General features: G+C 38.7%; 1 protein-coding gene across 1 annotated transcript in view; it reads left to right on the top strand.

Moving 5' to 3' along the window:
- LOC143877623 (AP-2 complex subunit alpha-1-like) overlaps positions 1-14084 on the top strand; it is a 39626-nt gene extending 25542 nt beyond the window's left edge. The window contains exons 13-27 of the mRNA XM_077379774.1: positions 143-248; positions 368-433; positions 6311-6417; positions 6508-6612; positions 6758-6878; positions 7168-7350; positions 7456-7698; positions 9963-10043; positions 10345-10509; positions 10616-10702; positions 10799-10924; positions 12195-12275; positions 12354-12425; positions 13351-13430; positions 13510-14084. Coding sequence (XP_077235889.1) covers positions 143-248; positions 368-433; positions 6311-6417; positions 6508-6612; positions 6758-6878; positions 7168-7350; positions 7456-7698; positions 9963-10043; positions 10345-10509; positions 10616-10702; positions 10799-10924; positions 12195-12275; positions 12354-12425; positions 13351-13430; positions 13510-13645 — 1759 coding nt within the window. The 3' untranslated portion in view covers positions 13646-14084. The remainder of the gene's footprint in view (positions 1-142; positions 249-367; positions 434-6310; positions 6418-6507; positions 6613-6757; positions 6879-7167; positions 7351-7455; positions 7699-9962; positions 10044-10344; positions 10510-10615; positions 10703-10798; positions 10925-12194; positions 12276-12353; positions 12426-13350; positions 13431-13509) is intronic.
- The last annotated feature ends 813 nt before the right edge of the window (positions 14085-14897 follow it).

Raw genomic sequence — 14897 nt, 5'->3', positions numbered from 1 at the left:
TTAGGACCATTGGTGCATTTTTTTTTTGTATAACTTTGAAGGGTTTCTTGTTATTGTGAAATAACAATGCTCCCTAATCTCAATCAGTTAACAGTCTGCATCTAGTGCTAATATCTGAACTCTTATTCTTCTTTCACTATAGGTATGTAGATGTGATTCTTCAGTTGATTGACAAGGCCGGGGATTTTGTTAGCGATGATATATGGTTTCGTGTGGTCCAGTTTGTTACAAACAATGAGGATCTACAGGTGTTTACGTTATTAACATTCATTTGTTTACTTTTTTCCGCCTGCTGCTCTGTGATATCACCTGTTAATGTTTGAAGATTATATTATATACCTCTTTGACATTTATTATGCCTTGTCAGCCTTATGCAGCGGCGAAGGCAAGAGAATATCTCGATAAGCCTGCTTTGCACGAGACAATGGTGAAGGTTTGCATTTGACCCTTAGGATCCTTTTTTTTCCTGATGAAATATCTTTATAGCTGGGAGCATATCATAGGTCCACGGAGGATTGTCCCTGTGAACTTTTTTTCTTCTCTTGGAGCTCTGTTGAGTGTATCCTAACACCTATGAGATTCCGGGGATAACAATTGTTGAATGGCACCTACAGAGGATGTCCTGATCAGATTTTCTGTCTTCTATTTAATCCCACTCTAAAACTAAGTATTCTACTGATACAACTTCCACTAACAAGGAGGATTGCTACTAAAAAGGAGGATTTGATCATATGCAAGCTCCAGAAACATCCTGTCTAGTAAACCACCCGCCATGACATTAACTGAACGTTTAATGAATCAAATAAACACATATCATACGAATATGTTAGCCCCTATCAATTCCTCATCTTCAGTTTATGAACAACACTTTGATTTTTAGTGGGTACTCAGAGCAAAATGAGCTGAACTTGAAGCTCATATTAAGATGATTTGATCGGGACTGAGCATCAGTGTGAGAGAAAGTCTCATGGTGTGTTTTAATATTCTGGAGGGAAGGGTTGCGATTCCTGCTGAGAATTCTGGGTGCAAAACAAAGTAGTTACCAATTTTGTATTTAGATCTTCGGTTGAGGATTGGTATTCCTTCACTGGCTCTACTATAGAGAATGGAGAGGAAGCTTGTGGGGGGGGAAAACAGCCTATCTTCCATTCAGTGGGAGGAGTAATTAAGGCTTTATCATCCAAATTTCCCACATGTTTTATGTCCTTATTTAAGATGCCTCGGGAAATAGCTATGTGCATTGAGCGTCTACAAAGGGACTTCTTGTGGGAAAGTAAGGTGGAGAGGAACAAGGCCTTATTAAGGAAATGGTCTCCTAAAAGCCTATTGTATAAGAGAAGAAGATGCTTTTTGGAGGAAATTCATCTTTGAGATATACTAGGAGGGTTGGGGAGAAGTTGAATGTAAAGTTCTATGTAGAAATAAAGATTCCTGGGCATGGCAATGGTTTGTCAAGTAAGGAAAGAGTTCTTGTCTGGGGTTGGGTATAGGGTGGAAAGGGGATAGGGTTCATTTTGGGTAGACGTAATGGCCATATGGTCGTTCCTTATGCCACGAGTTCCTATACCTTTTTAGGTGAGGGAGGGAAAAAGGAAAGAGCCTAAAATTTGGGAATGTTGTGTGTGTGTCCTTATTTAAGATGCCTTGGGAAATAGCTAGGTGGATAGAGCGTCTACAAAGGGACTTCTTGTGGGCAAGGTTTTAAATTTCGATCGAAATCCGAAATTTCGGATTTCGGTCAACACCGAAATCGAAATTCCCAAAACGTACCAAATTTCGGTCGAAACTTCAATAGAATATTAATATTTTATTCCTTCACGGACTTTCAATTGAAATTTCGGTAATTTCGGTCGAAATTTCAGCAGAAAAATCTGCAATTTTGATAAGCTTTACCAAATTTTGACCGAAATTTCGGGGTTTCGGCTTAAATTTTCGGTTTCGGTGAATCCCGAAATTATAGCCGAAACCGAAATTTAAAACCTTGCTTGTGGGAAAGTAAGGTGGAGAGGAACAAGGCCTTATTAAGGAAATGGTCTCCTAAAAGCTCTATTGTATAAGAGAAGAAGATGCTTTTTGGAGGAAATTCATCTTTGAGAAATACTAGGAGGGTTGGGGAGGAGTTGCATGTAAAGTTCTATGTAGAAATAAAGATTCCTGGGCATGGAAATGGCTTGTCAAGTAGGGGAAGAGTTCTTGTCTGGGGTTGGGTATAGGGTGGAAAGGGGATAGGGTTCGTTTTGGGTAGACGTAGTGGCCATGTGGTCGTTCCTTATGCCACGAGTTCCTAGACCTTTTTAGGCGAGGGAGGGAAAAAGGAAAGGGACTAAAATTTGGGAATGTTGTGTGTGCGCGCGCGCGCGCGTGTGTGTGTGTGTAGCTAGGTGCATAGAGCGGGAAGAGTTCTTGTTTGGGGTTGGGTATAGGGTGGAAAGGGGATAGGGTTCGTTTTGGGTAGACGTAATGGCCATGTGGTCGTTCCTAGACCTTTTTAGGCGAGGGAGGGAAAAAGGAAAGGGACTAAAATTTGGGAATGTTGTGTGTGTGTGTCCTTATTTAAGATGCCTCGGGAAATAGCTAGGTGCATAGAGCGTCTACAAAGGGACTTCTTGTGGGAAGTAAGGTGGAGAGGAACAAGGCCTTATTAAGGAAATGGTCTCCTAAAAGCTCTATTGTATAAGAGAAGAAGATGCTTTTTGGAGGAAATTCATCTTTGAGAAATACTAGGAGGGTTGGGGAGGAGTTGAATGTAAAGTTCTATGTAGAAATAAAGATTCCCGGGCATGGCAATGGTTTGTCAAGTAAGGAAGAGTTTTTGTCTGGGGTTGGGTATAGGGTGGAAAGGTGATAGGGTTCGTTTTGGGTAGACGTAATGGCCATGTGGTCATTCCTTATGCCACGAGCTCCTAGACCTTTTTAGGTGAGGGAGGGAAAAAGGAAAGAGACTAAAATTTGGGGATGTTGTGTCGGGGGTGTGGGGGGGCGGGGGGGGATTCTTTCACAGAAACCTTAAGGTTTCAGAGTTGTCCAACATGTTCCGCCCTCTGGGCATCAACGGTTTATATCACTTCAATAGAGTTTGATTGGAGGAATCTTCGAGGGACTTCTCAATAATCTCCTTCGAATAGCTGATGGCAATCAATGAGTGATGAATTTTGTGTGCATGTGTGTGTTGGGGACTTATTATTATTATTATTTGTGAAACTACTAGTTACGCCAAAAGCTTAAGCTCTTGGAGAAGGATTTATTTAATCTTTTATACTTTTAACACTTCCCCTCATGTGTGGCCCCTCTTTCTTTGAGTTGGCCTACATGTGGCCCCCACTTTTGGGTTTGGCCATTACATGTGGATTTTGCTATCAAGGAGGTTTGAACCCAGAGCAAATTTGCACTGATACCATGTGAAACTACCAGTTACTCCGCAAGCTTAAGCTGTTGGAGAAGGTGTTATTTAATCTTTTATACTTTTAACATTATTATTATTAGTATTATGTGGTGGTTTTTGTGTGTGTGTGTGTGTGTGTGTTTTTTTTTTTTTTTTTTTTTTGGGGGGGGGGGGGGGGGTATGCAATGCTTATATTCCTGTTAGAATCCATTGTTTTTTGGGCGACTACCTTGGGTAAGGTCAACACTTGCAATGTGGTTGAGCAAAAGTTTTCAGCAAGGTTTTAGGTTTCTATTTCGGCATGCGTTTTGTTCATGGTGGAAATGGAAACATGTCAGTTTTGGATGAAAATTCCGGTGAAAATCCTATAAAATTACGGAGACATGTAGAAGCATATGCAAATGATGAACAATTAAGGTGAAACTTCAGGAAGTGCTAGAATTAGTACAAATACACAATGTTTTAACAACATCAAACGCATGGCATTCATTATCATGTATGTCTGATAAATTAGTATAAATGGATGTCTGATAAATTAGTACATTTCACATGTAATTCATATAAATATTTATAAATAATACACACACCACATTTTACATGCAATTCCTATAAATATGATTATATAGCACATTCTGGAATGGTATACGATTTGATTCCGCGATGTGTTTCGGTGGGGTTGGAAACAGAAACATTTTGGTTGCTTTGTTTTGGTTTTAGGAGAATTGAAAACTGTGATTTCTGGTTGGCAAATATATGTGTTATTTGTGGGTTGGGGGAGGAATCAAATTGACCATATTTTCATTCATTTTTCTTTTGCCCATTGTGTTTGGGGTGCGGTTCTTCGTTGGTTCAATGTACTCTGTGTCTTTCCGACCATGTTGATAGGTCTTTTTGATGGATGTCATTGTTTTCATTTTGGGGAGTGGCAGATTTTTTTGGTCATTGATTCTTTTTGCTGTAATTTGGATCTTATGGGACGAATGGAATCATCATACATGGTGGAGTCCTCCCATTATGGTTGATTACCTGGCTAAGGAAGGGGCTAGGATGAATGCTTTAGCCGAGGGGAAAGATCCGCCTCTCCTGCAATTTGTATTTCTTGTTCTTTATCCTCAATAAAGTTCTGTTATCTTTTCAAAAGGAAATTCCCAAGGGGCTGAAATTTTATTTTAATATATTTGGACATTCCAAAAGAGCATGAGTCTGCACTTCATTTGAGTCTCCTTATGCCTAAAATACCGAAATTGGGAAGTAAAATATCTCTATTATCTCTAAAAAACGACCATCTGCACCTGCAAGGTGCAGATTCCACATAAAACTTACGTTAAAATTCAGCTTGACAGAACCCTTCAGAGGCACTTCCATTGAACCACAGCCTCTTCCTCCTTTTGTCCTCTGCAGGGCCACACTAACTTCACTTGCAGTGGAGATCTTGGAAGGTTGTTCTCCAAAAATCCTATCTAGCCAAATTTCACTAGAACACCAAATTTGTCATTCTCTGCACAACGATAACCACTTTTTGACTCGATTTGCGAACATCTTAAGATCGAAGATTACCTGCCTGAAAAGCCAATCATCTTCATTTGTGGAACTTTTAAAGTTTTTAGTCTTCTTTAGATTATTCTTGCAAGTTCTTGAACTTTAGATTTGGAGTGGCAAACCATGCCTGGAGGGAAATAAATATTACTGTCGTTCTATAATTCCTGGGAGTCTTTGGCTTTCTATATCTTCTGTTACCAGAGGATGATTTCGATCTCACTCGGTAGAGTTTGTTTTCGTGGTATATTGTCAAACAGTCTCATGTCTATCCTCTAATGTCACTATAAAGGAGCAGGATTTGCCCTCTCTGAAAGCCAACGTCCGAGAAGCATTGTCATCTAAGCCCTAGTTAAACGAACCGCAGACTCATGCCATAGTAGGAACACCACAACATGGAACTTGGTTGATCAGATAATTTAGAAAAGTTGTATTCTTTCCCCCTAGGGTATGTGGTCACTGGAACACAGGAAGTCAATTACGCTCTTACTTTACCCCACACATTGGAATAACTGAAATTAATTGGAAAGTAAACCAATGTAGGGTACACAAATTACTCTGAAATAGTTTACTCCGAAATGAGTTACCACCTCATATTTACGCTCACTGGATGTATCATTTACAGTTAATATTGTAATTCTTTGGCCTTTAGCTTTTTAACTATTGTGTGTGATCTGCCATTTTGTTTTATAAGACATCTGTGAGGCCAGCCATGCGGTACGGCTCAGAATGTTGGGCCATCAAGAAGCAGCATGTGCATAAGATGAGTTTAGCGGAGATGCGAATGCTTAGATGGATGTGCGGCCACACAAGGTTAGATTGAAATAAAATGAAGACATCCGTAAAAAGGTTGGGGTGGCACCAATTGAGGAGAAGATGAGAGATGGTTTTGGCATATCCAACGTAGGCCTTTGGATGTTCCAGTGAGAAGAAGTGACTCGTGCCAAGTTGATGGAGTAAAAAGAGGTAGGGGTAGACTGAAAACAACTTGGGTAGAAGCAGTGAGGAAAGACTTGAGGGCTAGGAACATAACAGAGAACATGACCTTAGATAGGATAGAATGGAAGAAAATGATCCATGTAGACGAACCCAACTAGTGTCAGGATTAGACTTAGTCAATTTGAACCGGGTAGATCCGTTCACTTTCTTCATGAAAATTTTCTAAAAGATTCATTAGCCGACCCCAACTAGTTTGGGATAAAGGCTTAGTTGAGTTGAGTTGAGTATGTGATCTGCCATTTCATCAACTTCTAAATTCTAATTGGAACATTGGATATTATTTCATCAATTTCTAAAAATAACTATAGTTATTTTTTGCCATTAAAAAAACATTGGAGAGTATTCAATTACTTAGTTAACATGTGGAACTCTTTTTATTGGTCAATGCAACAGGTCAGTGCATATCTTCTTGGAGAGTACAGCCACCTTTTAGCCAGAAGACCTGGTTGTAGTCCTAAGGAGATCTTTACCATCATACACGAGAGGCTCCCTACTGTATCGTAAGATGACCTACGTTTACTTTTTTTCCTTTTCCAGGCAACACCATTCCTTTTATCGCTCCAAGATCCTAAGAATGTCATGTATTTCAGGCCTGCTACTGTTGCTATTCTTCTTTCAACATATGCTAAGATCTTAATGCATGCTCAGCCGCCGGATCCAGAATTACAACACCAGATTTGGGCAATATTCAACAAGTGAGACTGACCCTTATTTCTTTCCTTGTGCTTTCTGGTAAATTTCACTAGTATTTTTCTGTTAAGATGTCATTTGATTAGACATTAGAATGCTATTTCTCCTGGCTAGTGCCTAGATTTCTAACTCAAATGTGCCCCTGTTCAGATATGAGAGTTATATTGACGTTGAGATACAACAACGAGCTGTTGAGTATTTTGAATTAAGTAAGAAAGGCGCGGCTTTGATGGACATATTGGCAGAAATGCCCAAGTTTCCTGAGCGCCAGGTACATGTATGCTGCTTTGAAATTGTATCGACAAAACTATGCAAAAATGTATTGTCATAATAATGCCGGATGGATTTACTGATAAATATAAGGTGGGTAAACAACAATGATGAAAGAAGGGCAAGAACTTCTTGCTCCCAGCACTATCATAGGAACTGATAGTTTTGTAAGAGCAATATCATGTGAACTGATAGTTTGGCAAGGGCACATTTTCAGAATAATGAGTCTAACATTATTGAAGGCTGTTGAATGCTATGTTGTTAACCAATGTATTCTATGTCAAAACTAGTCTGCATTGCTGAAAAGAGTAGAAGACACTGAAGTTGATACTGCGGAGCAAAGTGCCCTCAAATTACGGACCCAACAGCAAACATCAAATGCTTTAGTTGTAACTGACCAACGACCGGCTAATGGATCTGTGCCCGTTGGGCAGCTTAGTCTTGTCAAGATGCCTAGTGCAACTTATAACACGGTGAGGCTGATTCCTCCATGTTTGTTGTCAAACATTGGGTTGCTGATATTGCTGGTATGTTATAATTATATTAGGATTTATATTGAAATTTTGTACCATATACAGGATGCTAACTCAGTAGAAGAAGGGTTGACTAAGGCAAATGGGAGTTCGAGCAAACTAGATTCCCAAACTTCCCTACCTTCAGGGGATCTTCTTGGTGATCTTTTGGGTCCTTTGGCTATTGAAGGTCCTCCTGGTGCGGGTGTGCCAACTGAGAAAAATATGGTCTCTGGACTGGAGGCCTCTCCTAATGCATCGGATGCCTTGGCACTTACGCCCCTTGGCGAGCAATCAAACTCCGTTCAGGTACTATAGTTATCACATACATGCACTTGTTTTGGGTATTTCACAGTTTAGGTAACTTGAAGAAAACTCGCTAGATTATTTGATGTGGCCTAGTGCCATTTAACAACTTTATAAGGGTCTTTCTGGGTAAAAAAAAAAAGCAATCTGGCATTCTTATAATTTTGTGGCCGAGCACTTCTATTCTCCGTCGAAAGCTCGCTTGAATCCCCATGTTTAGCCATGACATTACACGAATGGCATATTATTTTTCACAGAAACACACCATGTCTTCACAAATAAATTGATTTATTAGATCGGTGCGGATTTTCAAAATCTTTTTACTAGAAATTTGAGTCCAATTTCTTGGCTGAAGATAAGGATGCCAACACATAAGAAAACCCATACGAGGGTTTTCTTTATTTTTCAGTTGGAGAATGGATGGCTGTTTTGGTCAGGAAACTACTAATTTATTGTTTCCTCTGGAAATAACTTTCCCCTACTCTCTCTCTCTCTCTCTCTCTCTCTCACACACACACACACACACACACACACACACATATAATATTATATTAGTTTTATCATCCGCATAGATCTGAACTCCGTCGAATGTCTGAATATGAATTCATTCATCAATTCATTCCAATGTTATGAATGATATTATTCAGACTTCAGAGATAGGATAGTTTATGTAGTTTTACATTGTTCTTTAATGTTATTCATGTATAATTATGTTAGATCCCTTCCTAACTACGCATGAATAACGTAAAAGAGCAGTATAAAACCAATGTAGGAGTAGGACTCCTAAAACTACCCTCGCGTGACACTCTCTCCTCGAGCTGAAGCATAAATATCATCGCTGCCCAGCTTGATTGTACATATAGTATCAAACTGATTACGAGCCTTCGTAAATATATCTGCCAGCTGGTCTTTAATCCTGATACATTTTTTTTCATGAACAAAACTGAAATTTACTTCAATTTTCATAGTTCTCTCATGGAATACTGGATTTTACTAGCAATATACGTAGCTGCATGGTTATTATAGAACATCATGATTGGCTTGCCACAAAGCCAGCTTCCATAAGTTTTAACTAAATCAACTCACATGAGCCATCACATGATACCCTGTCTCCGCACTAGAACATGCAACTACATTATGTTTCTTGCTCATCCAAGTAAACTGGATTACCTTTAACAAAGGTGCAATATCCAATACTCGAACATATGTAAAAAGGTGATGCTGCTCAATTTGCATAAAAAAAAAACTTTATCCCCTCGAGTAGTCATTATTCTTAATGATAAGTCCTTTCATGGTGCACACTTTAGATATTTTACAATACGTCGGACTGCAGCCCAATGATAAATAGTCAGAGAATGGATAAAGTTTCTTACTACACTTAAATCAAATTCAATATTAGGAAGTGTAATAATTAATTAAATGAGCTTTCTAAAAGGCAACGATACCTACCATGATCCCCAAACATACCCCCACTGATTCCTTAACAATTTGCTAGGATCCATGGGAGTATTAATAGGTTCCATTAGTGACATACATGTTTATGACAATACGTCAGTAACATACATTGATTCATGGGAGTACTGCCTCTGTGATAGGCTGATACCAAACCTTGATCTTTCTATTTTAATTCTGAGAAAATATCTGCCCCAAATTCTTGGTTTGCAATTACCTCTTCCAAGCATCAATACCCCTCTGATCATTTCTTGAGATAGGGTAGTTTAAGCAGTTTTACTTTGGTTCCTTTATTTTGAAACTCTCTTGGTCTCTTGTTCCATTTGCTTCTTGTGGTTTAATGAAATTACCATAAAAAGCAGTTTTTCATTGGTTTCATCTAGCTCTTTTATTCTATTTATTTATAGTTAGGAGGGACCTCATCATAATTAGTGGCATATTCTTTGAAGCTTATATATAAAGACCTTTATGGAGTGGGGTTAGACTTCACATCCCACAGATTGCCTCCTTTATTTCCTTTCTCCTATCTCTTTCTTTTCTTCTCTTCCTTAATCTATATGACTTGTGTGGTCTTCTCTAAGTATTATCTTCTTTTCTTTTTCTTTAACAGGTATCATTTCTCATGATGCAACCTTTTGTATCCTTGAGTATTTTTTTGGGTATCATGTTGTTTATGTATTTATTTTTCTAGGGAAAGCCAAACACAATTATCCTGGTTTTAATGTCAATTACATAGGCCAGCCATCATACTGTCCATATTTTCTGTTCATAGTTCAGAAATGCTACTAGATAACTCTTATCACTCATGTTTGCAGCCAATCGGAAATATTGCCGAAAGATTTCATGCTCTTTGCCTCAAGGATAGTGGCGTGTTGTACGAGGACCCTTACATTCAGGTTTGCTACCTCTTTAATACTAAAAACATTTTGTTCTCTTCAAGTGTTAATGCTGTACTTGGATACAACCATTGTTTTTAAATTTCGGCCGAAATCCAAAATTTCGGATTATGGTTGGGTTCGAAATCAATAAATTTTGGATTTCGGTTTCAATTTCGCCCGAAATTAGGTCATTTTGACCAATTTCGGCTGAAATGACCGAAATTTGCAAAAAAATCGGTTTCGGTAAGAACCGAAGTTTAAATTCATGGATACGACCACTGTAATTGTGTTTGCCTGATTTTGTTGCCCCCTGGGTCAGATTGGCATAAAAGCAGACTGGCGGGCCCATCATGGCCGTCTTGTCCTTTTCTTGGGCAACAAGAATACCTCCCCTCTGCTCTCAGTTCAGGCTCTGATATTGCCTCCCTCACATTTAAAGATGGAGCTCTCATTGGTTCCTGAAACTATTCCTCCAAGAGCCCAGGTAAAAAAACTACTATATGCTATGGTAGTATTTGTTCTTTGGCTTTAAGATAAAGTCTGTTAGCTTCACCTATTTCTATTCTTTCTTTCCTTTATCTTTTGATTAGGTGCAATGCCCGCTCGAAGTTTTGAATCTTCGCCCTAGCAGAGATGTAGCAGTTCTTGATTTCTCTTATAAGTTTGGAACACCAATGGTACTGTACTAAAAGCAGACAATTATGGGCTTTATCTTGTGGTCTTTTAGGTGGTGGGAAGCTTACTGACTCAAGAATTTGTCTTTTTTTATCTAGGTGAATGTCAAGCTACGGCTTCCTGCTATCTTGAATAAATTTCTCCAACCTATATCAATGTCTGCAGAGGAGTTCTTTCCCCAATGGAGATCATTTTCTGGACCACCTTTGAAACTTCAAGAAGTGGTAAATTTGTTTTGTCCTATCACTGTTATCAAAAAGGAGTAAATTTCTTCATCTGATATATCATTGTGGTTTTCTGTCTTGGCAAGAATCTATTATCAGTTTGTTCTTTTTGCTGTCTCATTATCGGGAAGCAGTTAACATGCTAAAAAGAAAATGATGTATTGGGAATTGGGTTAGGAAATTGATATCTAATGAAAAATGACTTGGCAGATTTGAAGTGGAAAATGTGGGTTTTGGGAGAAAGGATATTGAAAAAATAAGGATATGTGTGTGTGTGTGTGTGTGTGTGTGTGTGTGTGTGTGTGTGTGTGTGTTTAAGAACGTCATTATCTATTGGGATCACTCTGGAAAAGAATCTTGGTCTCTTAGTCCAATATCCTCATCGTAATTGGAAAGTAATTATCAAAGGCCGTCTCGGAGTGGATTGAGTTGCATGAAGCATGATGGATTGCTCTGCCTTGTAACTGCTTGAAACTTAAGTTTAATGGTTGATCTCTTTGGAAATGTGGACCTTGCGAGTGTTGGAGAGAACAAGTGTTGAAAGTGTTCTCTAGCCATATTGGTTTTGAAGATTCTAATTCACTGGCGGCACGAGCACTGTGCCAGTTTATGCTTATTTAGTAATGATTTAGGTGGGAAATTGTTTGTTGAAGGTGATCTCTGAATGTTATTGCTTGGCTTCCTATAGCTCAGGCCTCCAGAGGGCTGCTCGTATTTTAGACAAGATTTTAGATTGAGCTAGAGGGTTTGGTGTATCCAATTTTAAGTGAACCAGACAATGTCTTTCTAGGTTGTTCGGTATATCCAATCTTATATGATTTCCCTTGTAATCTTGTTTCTTTTAATTTTATCTTTCTGACAATGACCAAAAAGAAGGCAGAAAACCCATTGAATGAGTGGACATAAAAAACCAAAGACTAAAAAATGCAGTTATGAAGCGAATAATAGGAAATTAGAAATTGATTGACACAATCATAAAATTGGGACAACACTAGAATTAGATGATAATTACTTATTATTATATATTTATATACTAATGAGCTAATAGTGACATACCATTCAAAAAAAAAGAAAGAGAGCTTACAGTGACAAATAGAAACTTTCATTTGGACTCATGCAACTCAGCAAACAGACCATTTTTTTCTTTTTCCAAGCTATGCTTTTATTAGCTATTTTGTTAATGGACTACAATCAAACTAGTTACTTCTATTATGTAAACTGCTGTTTTGAAAGGTATCTGGCACTTATATCTTCCTATGTGATCTCTCAGGTTAGAGGTGTTAAACCATTATCTCTCCCTGAGATGGCAAACTTGTTCAACAGCTTTCAATTGACGGTTTCTCCTGGACTTGTAAGTTACTGTTTCTGTTTTGCATCGACTGAATTTACCACCCTTTCAAGCTGATTAAGCATCAATGTTGTTTTTCAGGATCCAAATCCAAACAATCTGGTTGCGAGCTCTACCTTCTACTCGGAGAGCACTCGGGCAATGCTTTGTTTGGTGAGTGGTCTTTCTTTTCTTGCTATTGTACTCCATCCTCTGGGTTCCCAATTTGTGGATGTCTGTATCCAAATTGACTTGGTAACATTTGGTTCAACTGTTACTGTTACTGTTTTTTTTTTTTTTTTTTGAATTTCTAATTTGTTTCAAGAATTTTCATGAAAGTCGTTTGGAATCTTTTGAGATTTAAGCAAGGAATTCCTTGATCGTGTTTTTCTAGTTTCTAGCCTTGCCATGTTAAACCCCAGCTGCGGGAAGAGCATGGCTTTAGTCTTAACTGTAGTATCAAAGTTTTGAGTTGGCACACTTGATTATTTATTTACTTTCGTTTTTTTTTTTTTCTGCGCTTTTGGTTTGTTCCACTTCTTGTGCAAGTCTCCCTCAAGTATTTCAAGTTTTAAAGAAGAATTTTCTAGTTCTTGATCAAGTTTTTTTCTTTCGTTTTGGAATGCTAAAGAGACCTTATTTAGCAAAGGATAACTTACAAAAGGATTAAAATTTGCACCACAACAGAAGTGTCTCTTTCTACAAGCACTAGTTAAGGAATTCAGCCTCTTTATTGAGTAGATTTCTTTTACCATCTCAAAATAAAATTTAAATCAGCCACTTCATTAGCATCCTTTCAATTTTGAAAAAAAATAAAAATCTGATATCTGTCCTACTACATAAATCTGAAATTTCGACCAAGCCTTCACAAAGAGCTCAAAAAATTACCCTTGAAATTCACTCACAACTTACGGCTTGCAATTTTTGAGTCCCTAAAGATGAGTTTTAACCCAGTCAAGTTGAAGGCAAATTGTGGGGAAACTTGACTTGCCTTGGCAATGTTTCATGTCAGCCCATCTAGTCTTTGTATGTATGTTTAATGTCATCCTGGAAGTGTGTTTAGGCTCATTATCTGATAAAACTTTGTGATATATTTCAGATTAGAGTTGAAACCGATCCTTCTGACAGAACCCAACTCCGAATGACGGTTGCTTCAGGGGATCCAACTCTAACACTTGAGTAAGTCCCCAACTCCCAGAAATTTACTTCTCATGTTATTCTCTTGGCTAAGAACTTTTCTGTGGGCGCTTCCCTGCAGGTTGAAGGAGTTTATCAAGGAACAGCTGGTAAGCATTCCCACTGCTCCTTCCATTCCACCAGCACCTCAGATGCACCCACCCGTTGCCACTGTTGCATTAACAGATCCCGGTGCCATGCTTGCTGGTTTGCTTTGAGGAAGATGATGGTCAATGTGGTGTGTCAATTTGTTTACTATGGTTGTACCTGAAGGGATACTGCCCCACAAGCTACCCCGCAATTGCAGGGTCAGAGTTGTCTGGGAGAGGATTCGGTACGATGCAAGGGCTGGCGAAATAAAGGTGAGCTCCTTGTTTTCGACATAGTGTTGGGATTGGATTTTTTTTTTGGTGGGTGGCTTTTAGATTCTTTGGGGCATGGAGTCGTGCCCTCTGGCGAGGTATTGGTTTGTTGGGCGATTATCATTTCCGATTTTGCAGGGTCAGTGTCTGTAATATGATATTGAGAATGTATTAGGGCATGGGTGACCGAACTTGTGCAATAGTTTGCATTTGTGTTCAATTCTATTTTTATGTATCTAATAATATGATAAGGCAAAGAGAGAGAAAACTGAAGTGGGCTTTGGCCTTTTGTGTTTCTCTTCTTGTGATATCTTACCCAAACTTTGAATGCCTACAATCTCTTTTAACTTTTGAAACTCTTTAAATCTAGTTATGTGGGTGCTGACTTGTTGCACAACTCTTTAAAGACAGTTGTGCGGCCAGAATGTTGGGCCACCAAGAAGCAGCATGTGCATAAGATGAGTGTAGCAGAGATGCGAATGCTTAGATGGATGTGCGGCCACACAAGGTTGGATTGAATTAAAATGAAGACATCCGTAAAAAGTTGGGGTGGCACCAATTGAGGAGAAGATGAGAGAGCCCCTCTTAAGATGGTTTAGGCATATCCAACATAGGCCTTTGGATATTCCAGTGAGAAGAAGTGACTCATGCCAAGTTGATGGAGTAAAAAGAGGTAGGGGTAGACTGAAAACAACTTGGGTAGAAGCAGTGAGGAAAGACTTGAGGGCTAGGAACATAGCAGAGAACATGACCTTAGATAGGATAGAATGGAAGAAAATGATCCATGTAAACGAATCCAACTAGTGTCAGGATTAGACTTAGTCAATTTGAACCGGGTAGATCCGTTCACTTTCTTCATGAAAATTTTCTAAAAGATTCATTAGCCGACCCAACTAGTTTGGGATAAAGACTTAGTTGAGTTGAGTTGTAGGTCACAAAAGAAATGGTTAGGAACAGTATGGTGAGAGAAGTCTCATGTTATTAATCAAACTCATGCTAGCTTCATGTGGGTGCTCTGGGGCCAGTTTTAGCACAAAAATTGTACCATATTCCCAACACTGCTCCACAACAACAATCAACACAAGAAATCTCTCAAGATCGGCTTTAA

The sequence above is a fragment of the Tasmannia lanceolata genome, unplaced genomic scaffold, assembly GCF_043159265.1.
Source record: "Tasmannia lanceolata isolate RefF3 unplaced genomic scaffold, GAP_Taslan_0.1 ptg000005l, whole genome shotgun sequence".
Classification (NCBI taxonomy): domain Eukaryota; kingdom Viridiplantae; phylum Streptophyta; class Magnoliopsida; order Canellales; family Winteraceae; genus Tasmannia; species Tasmannia lanceolata.
This window is presented reverse-complemented; position numbering and strand designations above follow the sequence as displayed.